General features: G+C 36.6%; 1 protein-coding gene and 1 long non-coding RNA gene across 4 annotated transcripts in view; both read left to right on the forward strand.

Annotated features, from left to right (window-relative positions):
* LOC122086460 overlaps positions 1-19,804 on the forward strand; it is a 45,514-nt gene that overhangs the window by 5,886 nt on the left and 19,824 nt on the right. For all 3 annotated transcript variants that reach the window (XM_042655271.1, XM_042655269.1, XM_042655270.1), the window contains 7 exons: positions 591-703; positions 871-972; positions 3,154-3,223; positions 3,732-3,787; positions 9,742-9,792; positions 10,552-10,656; positions 10,754-10,798. In XM_042655271.1, the coding sequence (XP_042511205.1) occupies positions 591-703; positions 871-972; positions 3,154-3,223; positions 3,732-3,787; positions 9,742-9,792; positions 10,552-10,656; positions 10,754-10,798 (542 nt within the window). The remainder of the gene's footprint in view (positions 1-590; positions 704-870; positions 973-3,153; positions 3,224-3,731; positions 3,788-9,741; positions 9,793-10,551; positions 10,657-10,753; positions 10,799-19,804) is intronic.
* On the forward strand, positions 17,757-19,131 carry LOC122086462. The gene is made up of 2 exons (XR_006142429.1): positions 17,757-18,598; positions 18,859-19,131. It is a non-coding gene; the product is annotated as an uncharacterized LOC122086462 (long non-coding RNA).

Genomic DNA, 19,804 nt, shown 5'->3' on the forward strand with positions numbered 1-19,804 from the left:
AGGCTAATTGTTATACCGGGTTGTTCTTCTTATTTTTCTTTCATAAAATTCCTAATTGTCGAGTAAATCAGTACTGGGATTTTACTGAAAAAACTTCCTTTTAAAAATGAGAGAAAAGATATACATATCAATAGCATTATGGCATAGTGAAGTTTAATGTTTCCATGACCTTCCACATGGCAGTACGTGGGCAGGTCCATCCGTGCGATGTTTAAAAGCTCTGAAGTCCTAATCTTTGCTTGTTCTGCATCAATGTTGCAGACATATAAGATGTGGAATCTTCTTGTGTTCTATTGGAGGCCTTCTCCCATGTTCATATGGGTTTAATGTAATAATAACTCATTGATGTGTTGGGTGACTAGTATTGTTAATTGGGATGTCATTCCCCTTAAGAGGCTTTGCCGGCCCTATCCTTTTCTTTTGTCACCCTCTATGTATCTATTTATCTCATCTAGGAAATAAGTAATGAACATATAAAGTATTATTGATTTTTTATAATAAAGTTTCATAAACACTGAAAAAAGAGCAAGGTTAGTCAATTCACCATGACCACAAGTGTGGAGACTGAACTTGATCTGTCACAAATTTAGGTAGTGGTAAAAGCTATTTGGCAAAGATGTTGCGTGATCTTGAGGTTGAAAATGGTGGTGATGCACCCCGAATTCATTCGATGGATGACTACTTCATGACTGAAGTTGAAAAGGTGAGCTATCACTTCCTTGTTTTTGGCTGTTCAGCAAATATTGAGCGTCTGGAGTGATAAGTTTCATTTTCTGAATTCTATCTAAAGTTATGCTTTCCTTTTCTTTTGTATCTTCTCATAATACTTGACTGTATTAATTACTTCTTTTATTGCTTTTTGTTGTCAAGGTTGAGGAGAGTGAGAGTTCTAAGTCATCTTGTTTGGCCAAAGGCAAGAAACGAATTACAAAGAAGGTGATGGAGTATTGCTATGAACCTGAAATGGAAGAGGTGATGCTTTTCATGCTTTTCAGAATCTTATAATCTTTGTTCTTTGATCATGCCTTCAAAAATTATATGAGTTCTATACTTCTATTCATTTCTTTTTTATAAAATATTTTTTTGGATTGCTGAATGGAAACTCCTTTTCGTCCTAGTTTTGTTTGAGGGTCGTGTTATCATTATCAAGTCAAAAATTTTGGTCCATGAGTTTTCAGTTTATGTCTGGATCCTTTTTCTTGTTCTGATTTTTTTATCCTTTTTCTTGTTCTGATTTTTTTTTGTTAATTACTGTTAGTGATAACTGATGAGAAAGACTATTGTAGTTTTCTATCAATTTTTAAACATGTTATTTCCTTTGTTTGATCTTTCATCTTGCTTCCATTATCACTATAGTATACATTTTGGTATGCCTCAATAGTTTCTATATTATTTAGTTGTAGTTGATATGGCGAGTCTGGCTAGGTTCCTTCCGAAGATTTAAAAATTGTAATCGGTCTCTTGATTGGCCTCCATTGATTCTGATCCAACTCTGATTCAAACCAGGCAGAAATTGGCCCAAATTGGCCAGAAACACTAAAAATGGGATCGGGTGGGTGGGTATAGATTTCTTTAGATCTCAGAGTTTTGGAGTTTTTGGGTGAAAAATCTTGCAGATCTAGCTACAAGAGGTAACTTTTCATTATTTTATGCACTTCTGGTGACCAAAGGAAGGAGAGAGTGACCAAGAAATAGGATCTATGCATATATTTGCCGATTCAGTTTACCTTTTTGAGAATAAGGAATAATAAGACTCGGACCACTGATTCCAATAGGTTGATTCCGCTGTTCTGCTTGGGATTTTTAAAATTATGGTTCTCTCATTAATATTATGCTGAGCTTTATTGTTCTGATATGCTGTAATTGTTTTTGCCCTTATGAGATGGATAACGGCTATCTGATTGATGTTTTTGTTAGGGAAATTGGTATTATGTGTTAATGGAATGATTAAATGTTAGCCTCCCATGTATTGAACATCAACATGTGTATTTTGAAAAATGGACAGCTAAGGTTGTCAGTTTTTCTATGAGTTGCATAGATTAAAAAAAAAATTTAAAATAAATACTAATGGCTGAACCTGTTGTCTTGTCACTGTGGTTTCTCTAAAAATTGCATAAATAAAAATAAAAATCAGCAGTAAACACTGTGCATGCTGCCTTATCATTGTTGTTTGTAGTTCCTGTGGTTTGGAGTTTTCAGCCTCACTTTGCTCATAAGTCACAAGCCAATTTAAAGTTTAGGGTCCTTATATTTGATGCATATATGCTTGAACTTATATCATGTGATTCACAATTTGAAAAAATGAGGCAACAAGTTGAGGTCCATGATGCTAAAGACAGTTGTTAGTAGGCATAATTTGCATAAGATACCATGTTTGTGATGCATGGACAGGACTATTATAAATTTGGAGTTCTATCAAACGATTCACAATTAGAAAAGAAGCAGAGGCTTCTGGAAGTTTAAGACTGCTATTAGCATCTGCAGACATCTTAAGATATCATGTGCTTATTTACATGAAGTTTGCATATGTAATGCAATCCGGGGTTTGAAAACCTTGGGTCGGATCGGTTATGGGCCCTCCTAGATAATCAACTATTCAAAAGATAAGAGTAATGACAATTTTGTAAATAACCAGAATTTTAAATGTGTGTATGATCTTTGATATCTATATGGGTTTGGATATGACTTGATTGGATCATACGAGGACTGGATTTCATAATGGTTAGATCCATTGATGGCCCTGTGCATCTTTATTCTTCTTGGTGAAGGTTAGAGTCTTTAGACAAGAATAGACTAGGTATCTGTGCAACCTACATGATATATCCTGAGAACTAGTGATTGGACATATACTGAGGGTACTTCCTTGAATATCAGCAGCCGTTTGGAGTCAGAACATTCAAAACAGTGTCACTTTCTACATTGTATTGGTAGCAGATGTTTGTTACGAAGAAAATTTAGTGGTCTAAGCTAAACCTTTTGAGAGACTATTATTGAAGTCAGTGAGTTTTGAATATTCATACCATATCTTTTGAACATTTAACGGTTCTTGTGTCTTATTGAAGTATTATACATGCAAATCTTGTAAATATTTGGTTCTCTATGTATTATTCGCTTTATCATTGTTTCAATTCTTGAATTTATATTTCTGGGCAGGCTTACCGGTCAAGCATGTTGAAAGCTTTCAAGAAGACCCTTGAGGAGGGGATTTTCACCTTTATAATTGGTATGAGTCTCTTATTGAGAAACTGGTGTGATGAAAGCAGATTGACCACTATTTCACCCTGTGTGATAATTTTCCTTGCCCATATTTAGGCCGTTTGCCAACATTTTAAACCTTGTTGCTATTTTCCCTTTGTTTTGATATGTGATTACACTTGTGCTTTATGCTGAAAGTTTTTCACTTGTCATAATCTTAAGACATCAACTAAAGTACAGAGGGGCCTCTACTTGTGATGTTTGAGGGTTCCCACCTGTGTCATCCCTTGTTTGTGAATTTCTGCTTGTGCTCTCATTTTTAGGAAATCAAGTAGAATATCCTCCAAGAAATAGTTAAGCTAAGTTGCCTGTAGATTCTAGCCCCATTTGTATCATTAAGAAAATTCAATATTTTAGTGTGGTTATAGACAGCGGTGGGTGCAGTGCCTGTACACTGCCTTCATTTTCACTAACTATAGTTGCAGTTTTGTTCGGAAATTGACCCATTTGTTGCTGATATGTGTGCCTCGTCTTAGTGGATGACCGCAATCTGCGGGTAGCTGATTTTGCTCAGTTTTGGGCAACTGCAAAGGTATACCCCCATTTCTTTTTTACATCCTCCGTGAGTATTTCTTCTATTTTTCTTCTGTGATTGGGAAATGTGTTATGTTTTTTCTACGCCTCATCATTCCTATTTCTTCTACTTTTCTAGGATGCCGTTGTTTTTCTTAAGCTTGTAAAATAAAAAATGGAATTCTGATGTCAATTTCATATTCATATTAAGTTGGGTTTTCTTTTTCTTTTTATCCTTTTGTTTTTGTTTTTTTTTTTCTTTCTTTCTTTTTCCTCCTTTGGCTTTCTTTCTTTTTCCTCCTTAGGCTTTCTTTCTTTTTCCTCCTTTGGCTTTCTTTTAAAGCATTGTTGACATCTCTGTGGCTTTTGCAAACAGCATTAGAAACAATCACATGTATTTTGAGCTTCTTTTTTTTTAATTTTAAGCAGCTGTGTTTGTTAAAGGATCACAGATTAGGCAGTTTCCTTTTTCTTTCCTGCTTTCATCGGATAGGCTTTTAAAAACATGTTGGAATGCATTGTCATGGTGAAGAAACAGTTACATGATGCAGCTGATGCTTATTTTTGAATTGATTTATTTATTGGGGTTTTGGGGGGGGGGGACCAAGGCGTTGGAGGGCTATCTAAGCGTTTGGGCTATAAGTCGCCCGCCTTATGGCAAACAAGGCACCTGAGGCGACCAAGTATTATTTTTTATTTTCCCTCTTTTCTAACATTATTTAGCATGTTACATATACCTTGTATCGGAAAAACATATACCTTGTATTGTAAAAAATTAACATTATGTTACATATACCTTGTATCATAAAAAATTAACATTAAGCCACAAAGTCATAAAAAATCAACATTAAGCCACATCAAATCATAAAAAATCAACATTAAGCCACATTAAGTCATAAAAAATCAACATTTAGAGAAATGTTCTTGTTCTATAAGTTTGATTGGTTAAATGATTTTATTTTTGCATGAGACATTTTATATTAGGTAGAGCACAAAACCAGCTTTCCAACAAGTCTAAGATTACTTAGATCTGAGTTTTATAGACAAGATTATGTTCTGGTCAGACTTATTTTAAAGCACACGACTTTTATTAAAATCACCTAAATGAAAATAATTATATGGATATCAAAACAAAATATTATTTTACCTGACCTTTGGTTTTTAGCAATGTTTTTATCATATGATAAGATTTATGAAATTTTCAGAATTGAGAAAAACCCCAGTATTTGAAAGTTGAAAATTGCACGTACAACAAAAAATTCAGTTTTGTTCTTGGACGGGAGGGTAGACTTTTTATCATTTTAAAATTTGATTTTTAAACTTTTTTTATTGGATTCAAATAGGAGGTATTTGCATCTTAAGTAAATGAATAATTTACAAGTAAATGAATAATTTACAAGTAAATGTATAATTTACTTGAATGATATTTGACAAAATTAAGTGTTGCGCATTGCAATAAGGCAGTGCAATAAGGCAATAGTTGCTCATACTCCAACTAGGTAGACTGGACGCTTAGGCGACGCCTTGACAACTATGAGTGGCACATATAGTCCACTCTGAAGGAGAAGCAAAGATGAAATTACCTTTCATAATTACCCTGTACTGTTGCAACATGTGGGTCACATGTTCAAAACCTGGAAGCAGCCTCTTCTGCGAAGCAGGGGGTAAGGCTGCGTACACTTGCCGTCCTAGACCCTGCAGTAGCAAGAGCCTTGTGCACTGGGTTGCTCTTTTTTTATTATCTGTGTATTGGTTTGTTAGGCAACTGGTTTCCAAAGATGTTGTAATTATCGTAATGTTGTGATCTTTATAGTATCCTTGAGTCACCTAGCTTTTTGCTTTTAGGAAACTTTAGAATTGGTTAACATGAAAACCTAATTCTTGACATTCACAACTGCATCTATGATATTCTATATGGCTCTAACCACCACAACTTATTTTAGAGTAAAGTCCGTAATCATGAGCATCTCTAACTACCAAACTACTAGAAAATCTTGAAGAGTTCCTTCATATTACTAGTTCCTTGATTGCTTTTGAAATTCCCCTTGTGATTAAATGTGAAGAAAAAGACCAATTGTTAGTTTCAATGGCATGGTTCAAGATCTCGCTATTAGCTCTTTTTTTGGGGTGGCGAGATGAGAGCACAGGAGATATATAAAATGTACAATATCTTGGTCGAGATCTTCGGTGAATATCTCGGTCTCGACTCGAGACCAAGTCACATGGGGTATATACATAATTTTGACCCTCAACCCGACCCAGCTCAAGTAGAAAAAGTGAGCTTTTTGGTGGTTTTTCTTGCCAAATCTCTTCTCTAAATTGTAGATTAACAACTTTAACACATGGTGGTTATCACTTGATTCACTTCATTATCAAAATTTGGAGATAATTTTTTCTCAAGAACAGTTTTAGGTAAAAACAACTCTCAAAACCATTTTTTTTTTATAGAAACATGGTTAATAGTTGTTTGTTTTAATTGTGGAATAGCTTAGGGTGAACCGATGAAGGGTCCTAAGACTACCTACCTAGGGTTCGAAGTCAAAGTACCATTTTGAGTTTGAGTTTTAAAAAACTGAAGTTTTCACTGTGTTTAGAAGGCCTAAAATAAGGTAAATGACAAGTTTCAAGAGCTAAAAAGCTCATATGACCACCGAGACCAACCATCGAGATGACCGGGGAAAAATATCAGATCGCCGAGATCTTTCCAAATCTCGGTATTTTTGCCTAGTGAAACCTAGGTCGAGATTGAGATCTAGATCTTAAACCTTGCTCAATTGTTTTGTTGAAGGTTTCCTTTTTCACTCCAAATGAAAGAATCAATGCTAAAGGTCCTTTAGAACCAATGATGTAGGCACCAATGCCTCTTTAAGATGTTCAGTTTATTATTCACATTGTAGGTTTTGCAAAAGCCACAATGCAATCCAAACTGACCTCTCTCTTGGTTAGACAAATATGCCACTTGTTGCAAATTATAGCTAAAAGACTCAAAGAGGCATACTTGGCCATGGACCCCATCTGGTTTGACATGTTGGACAAGTCAGATGCATCGATCTAAAGAGCTTGATCATAAATTGTGGGAATGGCTGATTTAGTTTATTAGTTGTTTGATTTATTTTTGTCTTATGTTCTTTTTAGTGTTGATGAGGGAATTTTGCAATTTTATTTGTGGTTTAAGTTGAGTCTTGGGATGAATCCACTCACTAATAATCTTTTTTGGCTTGATGATGTGCTTCCAGTCTATGTTTGTGCCAGTTAATCACACGATCAAAGTTTAGTAGTCATTATAAGAGTGTTAATTTGATATATTTGTAACTTGTTGATCCCCCCCCCCCCCCCCCCCAAAGGGTTTGTTATATTTCTTTATTCGTTCTTTCATTACTAATGCTTTTTCTATCTTTTTGTCTCTGTTCTGTTATATGCTAAATTCAACTAGTCTATCATTGTGATTCCATCCTCTCTTGAGCTCCAATAATGTGGATCATCAATTGACCCAATTCTAGTAGTCTCTGGTTGTTAGATATATTAGTTATGTTGCTCTAAGGGTAGTTTAGTAACATGTCATGTTATAACAGTGGAGTTTTCAGTCTCCCATTTCGAATATGTCGGGTCATTTGGGTTTGGAGCCTTAATGGTACCTGTAACATACCCGAGCTTTCCCTTACTCTGCAAGGAAAGGTTCATAGAATGAGCCCAATCCAAGTAATTTGTGTTGTCCAACTTCACAATAGAAATTTGAGTATTCGGATTATCAAAAGCCATAGGGGTAGGATGAGTAGAACCACTCGATGCACTGGTTGAAATGTCTCCAAAGAGGGTCCCAAGTCCACTATCATTAGACATATTGTAGGGAAAGGGTCACACACAAGGTGGGGAGTACACACTCTACCCAAATTTGCTTTCTATGACCAGAAAAAAAAAATCCAGCAACCAAACCAAGCATATACTTCAAAGAAATTCACACCATCTACCTTCTTCAAGGTTAGGATCATAACATAGGAGCTCAATAGTCCTAAACATCATACCTCACAAACACAGCAATCGGAAGCATCACAAGCCACATTTTAGAAACAAAAAAGGCCAAAAATAGGGCTGGCGGTACCTTGTGTTCAGTGAAGATTTGAGTTGTGCAGCCACAACTCAAGGAGGCTTGTAGCGAGACCAAGAGTGGTGATAATACACCCTAGGGGACCGAAATGAGTTTGGTTTCAGCTCCAAAGTTGACCGGATGAGAGAGAAAGAGAAAAAATACTCCATAGCCCATGGCTGGCAGTGAGTTTACCTAGGCCTGGTTTTGCTTATTGCAACCTTCAAGTGTCCATTTCTTCAAAGGAAAACTCCCCTTGGTGTCTCCATGGTATCCTTGCATGCCTCTCTCAAGGTTTTCTTAATATTTTCACATAGAAGTCCCTTTCCTTGGAATTGCTTTGTAACCTAGGGTTCCAAGAGAAGAGAAGAAGAGAGGAGACTAGTAGCTCGACTCTCAAACCAACCTTACAGCTATGATACCAAGTTAGAATATGTGGATAGGAAAGAACAATGAGATGAGAGTTGGAGGAGAAGAAGAAGTAGAAGAGGGAGAAGGATAGGAGGCGATGGTAGTGTGGAATGGTATATTGTGAGTAAAATCTCACTAACCAAATATATTACTTCACTAACATATTTACAACTAATTACACATACCTCCCTAAGGAGGGAAAAAGGGAAAAATAAAACATAACATGACAGATTACTAAACTACCCTTAGAGCAAAATAACTAATATTTCTGACACCAGTGGATTTCCAATAGGTTGATTCGGTGCCTCCCTTGGGTTCAGCCAACTATACCATCATAGTTGTCAAGGCGTCGCCTAGGTGTCCAGGCACCTTGGTCACTTAGGTGGATGCCTAGGTCGCCTTGTTGGTTTTGCCTTGTTATCAAGCCCTCGCTAATGCCTTGGGTCACCCAGATGCTGTGGCAACTATGTATACTATTGTAAAGATGTAGTTATCTTCTTTTAGGAAGCCATTAAAGGGGCGGGGGGTGTTACTTTAATTTCTTTTCCCTTCAGTCATGAGGGTTTTTTGTAACTTGGGTTTATTGTTCTGTCTGATTTCATCTGGTTTTGATATATCCATCTGGTTGTTCTAAAGTGTTTGATCCTGATTACCTGTTTTCTGAGATCGAGTTCTGGTTCTGTTACTCGGCTCTTGAGAATCCTATCTTCAGTAGTAATCTCCCAGATCTCAGAATCCGATCACTGGACCAACCTGAGATTTTAGTATTCTACTATTCCCTCTTAGATATACCTTTGACCAGAATTTCAGGCCTAACTGTGTTACTGATTTGAATTTAATGAAATTCGTCATAATTTGGTTTCTAAACCATCAATACGATTCTGGTTTTTTCACCTGAGTTTCTGAACCTAATCCTTTAGGCTTCTAGAAACTCATCAGCTTGTCAAGGCATTTCTGTAATTGTCATTTCACCATTGGCCAGTCCTGCTATTCAAGAGTAAAGTTCAGTGAAACCTGTCTGGAAGGGAGATTACACCTTCATCGAAGTTGCTTCATGCCTTCATGGAAAGGTGGTGCATACTGCATACTGTTGTGACCCAATCCTTAAAGATATATATACATATATATATATATATATATATGCTGACATTTTGGACCCTTGTGGAACAAAAATCTCTTTATGCAACCACTACCTAGCTATGGCAATAATAAAGATGGGGTCCAACTTTACTATAAACTTGCCTTTTCTCAATTGTACTTTGTTTTATTATGTTTATGCATCAACAATCACTTTCAGAAGTTCTGATAATCACATGAACTAGGGTTTTATTTTCCCCTCTCTAGAGAAATGCAAAATCAAGTTAATATATGGTTGCATTTTTTACTTCAACATGGTTGTTAGATGGGAATATGGGATGTATTACTTGGCATTCCTTGTTGATTTATTCCGTGCTTACTGTTCCTTCTTTCTGTATCAGAGGTCTGGCTATGAAGTGTTCCTGCTAGAAGCGCCATACAAGGACCCTGTGGTGAGTTTCTTTGTGTGCCTTTCTTGTATATATTTCAAAACTGGATTTTAGTTGAGTCTTGTGGTGGCCATAGTTAGCTATTTTCATGTGAATTTATGGTTTGTAACTATCTGCTACTTCATTATTTAAGTTATGCTTCTTTTTCGTGATACATGAACAAGACCTGGCTTTATGAAGCATTACATTATGTGTTGTAGAAAGCATGATTGAGCATATTAAGGAATGGAAAATCTTGTTGTAACCAACATTGTTGAAAACGGAGTTGTAACCTTACTCTTTGCCCTTTTACTCTTTTAGTATAACACACTTTTTTTTTCAATGAAGGTATATCCTGTCATTTCACATGGACAACTACCACTCTTGAAGATGACATAATGATCAATCACTTTCAAGTTATTGTAATATTGTGAAATTTTCTTTTTTAGCCCTGACATAAATTTTGGGGATAAGACAAGGGGCAATCAAAAGAAATTTGCTACTTCTTACTTCACTACCTTGGGGACAACAATTTGTACCCATTAAGATATGGTATTAACACTTGAACTAACTCCTAATTGGCAATTTTTTGCCATACTCTGTCTATTACTTAATCAAATAATAGTAATAATAATAATAAAATTATTATTATTGTTATTGCCTGTCTTTTTAGTTTTGAAATTTGAAGTCTTCCCAATGTGTCATTTCCTTGTGACTTTTGTAAAGTTGTAGGATTTTTGTTGTCGTTTTAGCACTGCTCAAATATCTGTGTTGTAACTACAGGGTTGCACTGCAAGGAATGTGCATGGTTTTACCTCAGATGGCATACAAAAAATGGCAGATCATTGGGAAGAAGCTCCACCTTTATACCTAAGATTAGACATTCAGGTTTGTCATTGACTTATTTTCTAAAATATTGCCAGAATAGAATGTAGGGCTATAGTCTCTGCAGAGATGGTAACTCAATATTTTTCTGACACTGCAGTCGCTATTCCATGGTGATAATCTGAACAAATGTGGGATCCGGGAGGTAATTGCCTAGAAAGTATTGATACTTGATGGATATTTTAATGTTATTATGATGGTTAGATTTGAATATTTTATGGTACTTAATTTGTTTGGAAAACATAATCTTCTCCACTCTTCTTTTGAAGCTCAACAAATTTTCTTTCTTACCCTTATACAAGGAGGGGGAAGGACCTCTCCCAATTTTTTTTTTTCTTTGAAAGAAATTGCTACCAGAAACCAAAATAAGAAAGGTTGAAATTTTCTGGTTTTCATCGACAAATTTTAGTACTAGGTCACTAGAACTATACTGTCTAATAGCTGAATTGATGGGGTGGGTAAATGATTGAGATTGATTGAGTTGGAAATCTCCCCCCCTGCTTATTGCAATGTGGTTCTCCAGAGAGGACAGTTGGGAAATATTTATTTAAGAAAGACTAGGACATTAATATAGAATAGTTTTGGAGGTCAAGTTACAATGTTGCAAGGGTGACGGTCTTTTTATAGTACTACGTGGCTTTGAGATAAGGCACCTAGAAAGATTATCCATTGGATTCTGTCTAAAAGTGAGCCTCAAGTAGATTGAGAGCAACTAGTGGAGTGATGATTAGTTTTCTAACCATGGTGGATTTACACCAATGGCCAGCATTCAGCCTTTTTTTTGGGGAATCTTTTTATTTTTTTTTGGATTTTTTTTTTGAAGGAATTCGATGTTTTATGTTATTTGTTGATGATATAGTCTTGATTGATGGATTGGGTGTGTCACGTTGTAAGTTGTAGCCATTGAGGGACATTTTAGAATATAAAGGTCTTGAGTTGGTCTAAAAGACCAAAACTGATAGAAAGAATAGAGTTTACTATGTTCAGTTTTAGAAATGATTTATTAATATTGATGACCAAGAGATATCACAAAAATAGAGTTTACTATGTTCAGTTTTAGAAATGAGTTATTAATATTGATGACCAAGAGATATCACAAAATGACTTCCATTGTCATTGTTTGATCATCAATAAATAGGGAGAGATCATACAAGATGTTAACCCATGGTTAGGAGAGGGAGGGAGGGATAAAGTCAAGTACCATCGTAGTTGGAGAGGAAATTCTATATGACAGGTACAAGACATTCTTGGTTTTTTGTGGGACAGTCTCATGTGTTTTTCTTATTTAGGTATTTAATGTTTTCTTCACGATGTGGGTAATTATTTCATTTTTTAAATAGATGATGTGTGGCATTAAATTCACTAATTTTAAGGTATTTGAAGAGAAACACTAGTCCTTGCATTTTTTGGTTGGCTTTTAGGTAAATTTGTGCTTTTTATTCCCTTTTCTTTTTATATGTTCTGTAGTTCTAGGTCTGACCACTGTTAGTTAAAACGTGTTCCCCTTTTTTTGCTGTTTAAAACGCGTTTTCCCGTATGCTATTATACAATACGAAAAAAAAGGGAAACGGCAAAAGAATCCGTTTTAAACGCGTTTTAAACGGCCGTTTTAAATGCATATCCTTTTTTTAAGGGTAAAATATGAATTTTATAAAAAAAATTTAATTAAAAAAAAAAAAAAAAAAAAAAAAAAAACCTATTAGTAAAAGTGAAGAGTGAAGACAATATGGTACTTGGTTTTTTATTCTTAACTTCCATACTATTTATAGGAAAAAAATCTCATCTTCTTATAGCCCAATGAGTAAAGAGAAGCTAAAGCTAGCAACATCTCATTTTCTTGTAGCCCATTGGGCTATTTTATCTTGGGACTCCTAGAGCTTTTGGAATATTAGATGCATGTATACAGGTAATAATCTCTCAAATTGCATGAGTATACTACCGTTTTTTTGGTTTCGTTTTTTTGAAAACTACATGTTTAATACTCGTACCGTTCGTTTTCGTCCGTTTGCCGTTCCTCTTTTTTTGACCGTACCGTTCATCGTTTTTATCTATTTAAAACCCGTACCGTACGTTTATGTTTTTTTGCCGTTCCCGTTTTAACTAACAATGGGTCTGACATGTGCAAAATATTATTTTCTAGTGGTTGAAGTTGTCTTTCAAAGGTCTTGTTAGATGTGATTAGTTATTCATCGCATCATTAATATATGTATGCTATGTTTTTGGATATGCACCATTTGGTTTTGGGCTATGAAATATCATCCTTGTAGCTGTCACTTCATCATATCATTTATTTTTATTTTTCCTTTGATGATCATGAATGACTGGATTTTGTTGATTGAAAATAACATGGCTCATGAGTGTAGTCTTAGAAAGGATAAAAGCAAATTCTACGTGGTTGCATTGGACACATGATGAATTGCTAAAAAGCTTCGGATTCCAAAATGCTATTTGTTTATTTCATTAGAAGAGGGTTTGCTTCACTATGATATGTTATGGCCCTGTGTCAAGGTCCAAGTAATGCAGGAGTAGATTACAAGAAATTACCCCAGCAATTTATAACCCCAAACAATACAAATAGGACCAGGAAACAAAAAAATAAGACCTTCAAATAAACCCTGAAGGATACAATACCCATATAGGAGCAAAACCAACCCAAAACCTAACCCTATAGGAGAGAGAAAGACTTGTTATAGAGCTGGAGAGAGAGAGGTGCGGCCAGGGCTGTAGGAGTTCGATTGAGTTGCACTCTTGGGCGTAGATAGTCCCTAGGGAGGGTACAAAAACCCCCAAAGTTAAGAGGATTTTGACGGCTGGTTGTGAAGTTACAAAATTTCTTGATTTTCTGACTTAGGAGAGAAAACTGAGAAGAACCTTCAAGAACAACAGCTGAATGCTTCCAACAGTGACTAGGTAAGGATCGTGGGACCCTTATGAGGCCTGGAATACCCTGATTGAAGACCTGGATGAACAGAGTACAGAAGAGAGAAAGAGAGGAGATCGGTCTTTCTCCTATTCCCACGAGGATTGCTGATTGGTTCTGATTTCTGGAGACTTTTATCAAAATCTGAACTATACCTCTTTGAATGTTACAGCAAATAAAATAAAAAAGAAGAATAAAACAGATGGGGGATTGAGAAGGGTGAATGAAAATAAAGGAAGTGGCTATCTCAGCCTGGGCTTCTCACCCACAGCTATCTCAGCTGCTCTAAGCATTTAGTTGCAAACTTTCTTTCATAAATGCAAACTTTCTTTTATTCAAATATAAAATTATGAGTACATAGGCTCCTCTATTTATAGAGGGCAGAATAGCAATCAAACTACTACTAGGAGCTAGTTTCCCAATAGGACTAGACACTCCTACCACAACTAGGAATTCAAAATTGGACTAGGAATAATAAACCTATGTGGAAAACAAATAGAGTCCTAAGACAATTTGGACTCGACATACCACTTACTCAACTCGATGGGCCCAATGGCCCACTAATTAATTAAAAACAACTACTAATTATTCCCCTAGCCGATGGGCCCAATTGGCCCTTATTTGTACTTAGCCACTTAGGTGGACCAAGTAGGGGTTCGGATGGCTTCTTGGCTGGACCCTAGCCACTTAGGTGGACTAAGGCTGGACCCTTCTTCCTCTCATATTTCCTTCCATAATGTGGATCTACATCACCAAGCCTCTATTATTTAGCGGTTTTTAAGGAGGGGGGCGAGGAAGCATCTTCAATTGTAATAGTAGGGGTTAATTAGCCAGGTGAAGACCACCTTAGAATCCCCTCGCTTAACCATAAACTTAAAAGATTTATGATGCGGTGAGGCCAAGTATTCATGTTCTTATTGAGATATGGGAGCACATGTGATGTTTCCCAGCCAGTATCTAAATATGCTTCTTATGCCTCTAAGAAGCAGGCATCAAAGTCGAGCTTTTTAAAGCCAATAGGAAGGGGAATCTCCTTGGAGATACCTTCAAGATGAAAGGTTTGGATGCTTTCGTAAAGTACCTATTGAATAGTCTTTGTTTTAAAGACCCTAACATCTAACATCTAGCATCTCTTTAATTTTCCCAAAGAGCCTTCCTATTGGTGACAAGATCATCAATGTCATGCATATTCTAGAATCATGACAAAAATCTTGAGTTACATATCCTTCCATTGGCACCATAGAATTGCACAAAGACTGAAATGCCAAATAAACTTTCATATGTTGCGAAAGAGAATTACTTGCCTTCCAAACATAAGTTTATGATTCTAGTCAAGATTTAAGATGGTAATGAAGATCTTGACAACTAATTTCTAGGCATAGTTGTCACTCCTAGGTGACTCCTAGGCATCAAGGCGCCTTGGTCGCCTTGGCGGGTACCTTGTTTTTGTTGCCTTGCATCTAGGCCCCCTTTAATGCCTTGGGTTGCCTAGATTCCATGACAACTATATCTAGAATTCAAATCAGTTATAAATCGGAAAGTTTTTCAATTTAATGAGGTGGATAGAGGGGCAAAAATGGGATTGATGGGTGTTATCATGGAGAAAAAAATAAGGACTAAACAACCTAAGATATAGGATCAGGTAACTAGCTACTGATGGAGAAAAAAAATATGAAAAGGAATAGGAGGGTAAGAGGGAAGTCGTTGATAAATGCACCGATGAAAGGGAATAGAGAAATTATTTCCTACAATATAGGATCTGAAACTGAAGAAAACCAGTAGAAGAGAAAGGAAGGCTAACGACTAGAGGGGGAAAAAAAGAAATAGAAGGAGAAAAGGAGGGAAATAAGGAGAAACTTCTTGCCATGGGGATGAGAAAAATATTGCAGGTCAGAGAGAAAGAAGTGAGGCCAGAATTTTGGGGGAAGGGAAAGAGGAGAGAAAAGAAGGAAAGAAAGAGCTCTTGCCAAATTGAGAGAGAGAAGAGAGAAGAGCCAGCTTGCAAGATTCCAAACAAACTATTCAATCCATTAATTCCAAATCTTGGAAGGGGGGGGGATTGTTTACGTTGCTTATTTATGCAAACAGAAAAAAAATCTCCTAGATTGGCTCATCTGCTAATATAATTTTGTTCTTACTTTTTCTGTCATCTATTAATTCTACTATTTATCCATTTCTTAGTTAATTGTGATTTACTAATCAGCAAATGCTTATTTTATGTATGGTAAGTTCAAATAGGCTGTTGTATTAAATCCTTTAGTATGGTTTGCAGTTGATATCGGTTTCTTTAAATTAGGGATGGTAGTGCACCGTTTGTAATTTCTCCAAAACTTGAGGCTTATTTATTTTGTGTAGGTCGTGGGAGTTCTAAGCACTGCTAAGGGATTCATCAATTGAGGCCATAGTTTTTTCTTGGCATTGAATATTGAATATTTTGTTGCTATATTTCTGAATTCTTTGATGCATAGGCTTGACAACTATATGACCTTACATAGAGCTGAATGGTGGAACATAATTCCTGTAGCCAATCACATTTAGTTGGGAAAACTTGGTCGAATTGAATTGAGTTGAGTTGTATATTGTGAATCTCTAAAGCCATTTTATTCTACAATTCCATCACTCTTTCCTTAATCATTGTAATATGCAGCCCTTCGTGCCACTTTAACCTAAGGACCACGCCCACTTGCCATATCATGTGTACTAACAAAGGGTACTTACCAAACAATTTATTTTTAAGAACTCCCAATGCAGTAGCTGGAATGCAGAGCTTGTTTGCGGACCCCTAGCAGTTTCTTTGTGTATTGACGCTTATTAAAATCCGTTGTGGTAGAATTTTATATATGATATTAATAGGTGAACAGTTTCACCTATATTTTAGCATATATGTTATGATGAAGAGTCTGAAAATTATCTGTAATGAAAAGTTGTTTGTGGAGTGTGAAATTTGCATTCGTTTGCAGTATATACTGGATAACCTAAAATGGAGAATATGTAATGAAGTGCAATAACTTAACGAGAAAGTGTTCCTCCACCGAGCGGGAAGGGTTTTGCCACCATCTTAGGGTCCTAAAACATCCTCCCTACTCTCCCATCTGATACCCAGTCAAGGGATTCCCCTTCACTGGGGCTTAGAGAAAACTTGGCCCATAATTTGATCAATGGCTGATTTAACTTGTATTTCCCTGTAGTCATACCCTTATCTCATTTCGAAATCAGAGCTAGAAGCTTTAGTGAATAATTGTTTCATGATACTATAACATTATTATACTTTGTACTGTTAAGTTTGTCTCGAATTCTTGATCCGTTTTGAAGATTGACCCACTTCGACATATTTTAGTGGCGACCATGGTTCGAGAACTCAATTTCGCAGGTTTCGACCGTATCCCCAGGGGTCGAAACGATATGCCCTGTGACTTTTAAAAGTCACAGGTTTCAACCATGTTTCGACCAAATTCGTTGAAATTACCCATGTTTCGACCGAAACATGGGAAATTTCGACCAAACCAACTGGTTCGACCCTTTAGGTGGAACCAGGTCCTATATAAGTTAGTTTGAAAAGAAACCCAAGCCTTATTTAGCATAATTCGACCCTCTCTTCTTAGTTTTTTCTCCTAGGAGTGGGAATCTTGGGGAAACAGTGGAGATTTTCATTTTTTGCCTAACAAAGTTGAATCTAGGGGTGGTTCTTGCTTCATCTACATAAGAAAGATAGTTTGGACCAAAAAGATACGTCAACTTCCCCCAAAATCTTTTTATTTTTTTTATTTTTTTTATACAATATACTTGTAAATAGAGTAGAATTATGTAATTTTTTTATATATTACTTAAGAGGACTTGATCTACACATTCATCATGGCCGAATTTGTTTTGTATGTTGATGCTTTTTTTTTTCTGTTTTTGAAAATGCATTTACCAACAACATTATTTCAGTCAACAACTCAGCGTAATTATTACCGAACTTTTGGTTCACCACACAAGTATGACTTTGTGTTTTTTTAATGAAACTAATGATGTGAATGTGTTAGAAATGTCTAAAATAGGATGTACACAAAAAATAAGGAAAAAAAAAACACTGTTTGGGGGTGGAAACCTAAGGGCCCGTTTGATAACGTAACCAGAAACATGTTTCTGTGTTTTTCTGTTCTCAGAAACACAGAAACAGCATAAATACCGTTTGGTAAACGTGTTGTGTTCTACTTGTTTCTTGAAGCATAAATTGAAATTTATAACAATTTATGCTTCAAGAAACATGAATGACGAAACAAGTTTTACTTGTTTCGCTTGTTTCTCGAAACAAAATAGCGGAACAATGGTTCGACAAACCGACCCTTTTAAAAATCTGATGTACATATTGGGACCTTCATTCGAAGATCGACAGAGAATATCCCTGTACAACCGTTGAAGACGACGGTTCCCCAGTTCACCGAGATCTCTTCTCCCCCTGCGTAACCGACGACGAGGAAGCAACGATCTCCTCCTGCGTAACCGACGACGGGGAGCGGTGAAGGATGATCCGTGGGACCCGTTGATGGCTTTCAGTCACAGAGAAGAGAGAGAAAGAGAGAGAGAAGAAAGAAAAGGTATTGAAGACTTCAACGTCACGACAGTGAAGGGATTGTAAAAGACAGCCAGCAATGAAGAGGGAGGCTCACCTACCAGGAGTATAGAGACTGGGATTGTACCCCATCTCTTATCTTCCTTCACGTTCTTTTCCCCCTTTTTTTAGGGTTTGTTTCTCCCATTCCCTCTTCCTCTTTCAAACATCTTCTTCTTCTTCAACCTTCTCTGTTCCTTTATTACTTGCAAAAAAAATGTCTTTTTTCTGGGCTGTGCTCACCTTGAAGGTTAGGGTTTAGAGTAGGTTTTGGTTTTTCTTTCTCCTCCTCTTCTTCTTCATTTGTCGTTGGTTTGGAGTAGTTTTCGCACAGTTTTACGGGTGGTTCTTACTGAAGATTAGTGCTTCTGCTTCGTTTGGTTCGGTTTTCTGTTGGAGTTTTGGGCGGGAAATCAGGGCTTAGAAAACAGGTTTGTCTATGTTTATATACCCTGTTTCTCTCTCCCTCTCTTCCTTATTTAGCATTTTGATGAATTTTTCGATGAATTTTCGGCGGGAAATTGCGTTCGATCAGGGCTTTTCTGGCTAATGCTCCCATTTATGCTTTTGATTTTGAGTTTGTTGAATTTGAAGGGGGGGCTTTGTTTGCATTCCTTGTGAGCATCTGTAGATAAAAAACGCATCTTGAAGGACTCTGGTTCTCATTTCTACTGCTCTACCTGTTTTGCAGGAGTGAAGGAGGTTTCACTGAACTTTTGAGTCATAGGATAGTCTTATTTTGAGATTGTCCCCTGTTTCTGTTTCAATTGCTCGCGCGTTCGGCCTCGTGTAATTCAATTTTTCTTCAAGACCATTTCTATCATTGAAGTATTCTGGAAGTTAGTGGCTTGTTCAAAATTCAAACAAGCCATACAGGAATAAGCTGAGGTTCTTACCTTCTGTGGAGAAAGATCGTTCTGGATTTGCCCATTGCAGTTTTAATCCAACAATTTCCATATCTAATTTCCTGTCTTATAAACATCATATTCTGTCCAAAATGTTCTCAGAAATAAAATTTATCAAACACCTTCTTACCTGTTTCTGTTTCCAGAAACAAGAATTATCAAACACCCTTCTTACGTGTTTCTGTTTCTGGAAACAACAATTTCTGTTTCTGCCGTTTCTTGAAACAGAAACAGTAGAAGCGTTATCAAACGGGCCCAAAGATTCACTAGCATATGCTAAGGGCCGTTTGATAACGTAGAAACGGAAATTGCTTTTCCAAAAACAGAAAAGAAGGTGTTTGTTCTTTGGATTCCATTCCCACGCTTGCCGGAAAAACAGCCGAAGACATCCGCTTTATAGAATTTAATTGTCCGGTGACAGCAGTCCCGCTGTTTGTTCTTTGGATTCCATTGCCAGAGGCGATAACATTATTACCGGCAATGCCACCGCCAGAATCAACAACATCAGATTTCGGTGACTTCCGAGGGAATTTGTTGAGGAGTTGCTTAAACATGGTGGCAACGTTGGTCGCAGAGGAAACTAGATCAAGCCCATGGCGATCGATTTCATAAAGGAAAAACCTAGGTCGAAAGAAGCCCTAAATGTTGGTCACTCTAAATAGCCAAATCAGTTCATAAAAAGACAAGATCTTTACTACCAAACGGAAAACAGAAGCAAAATCCCGAGATAGA

The sequence above is a fragment of the Macadamia integrifolia genome, chromosome 8 (assembly GCF_013358625.1).
Source record: "Macadamia integrifolia cultivar HAES 741 chromosome 8, SCU_Mint_v3, whole genome shotgun sequence".
NCBI lineage: Eukaryota > Viridiplantae > Streptophyta > Magnoliopsida > Proteales > Proteaceae > Macadamia > Macadamia integrifolia.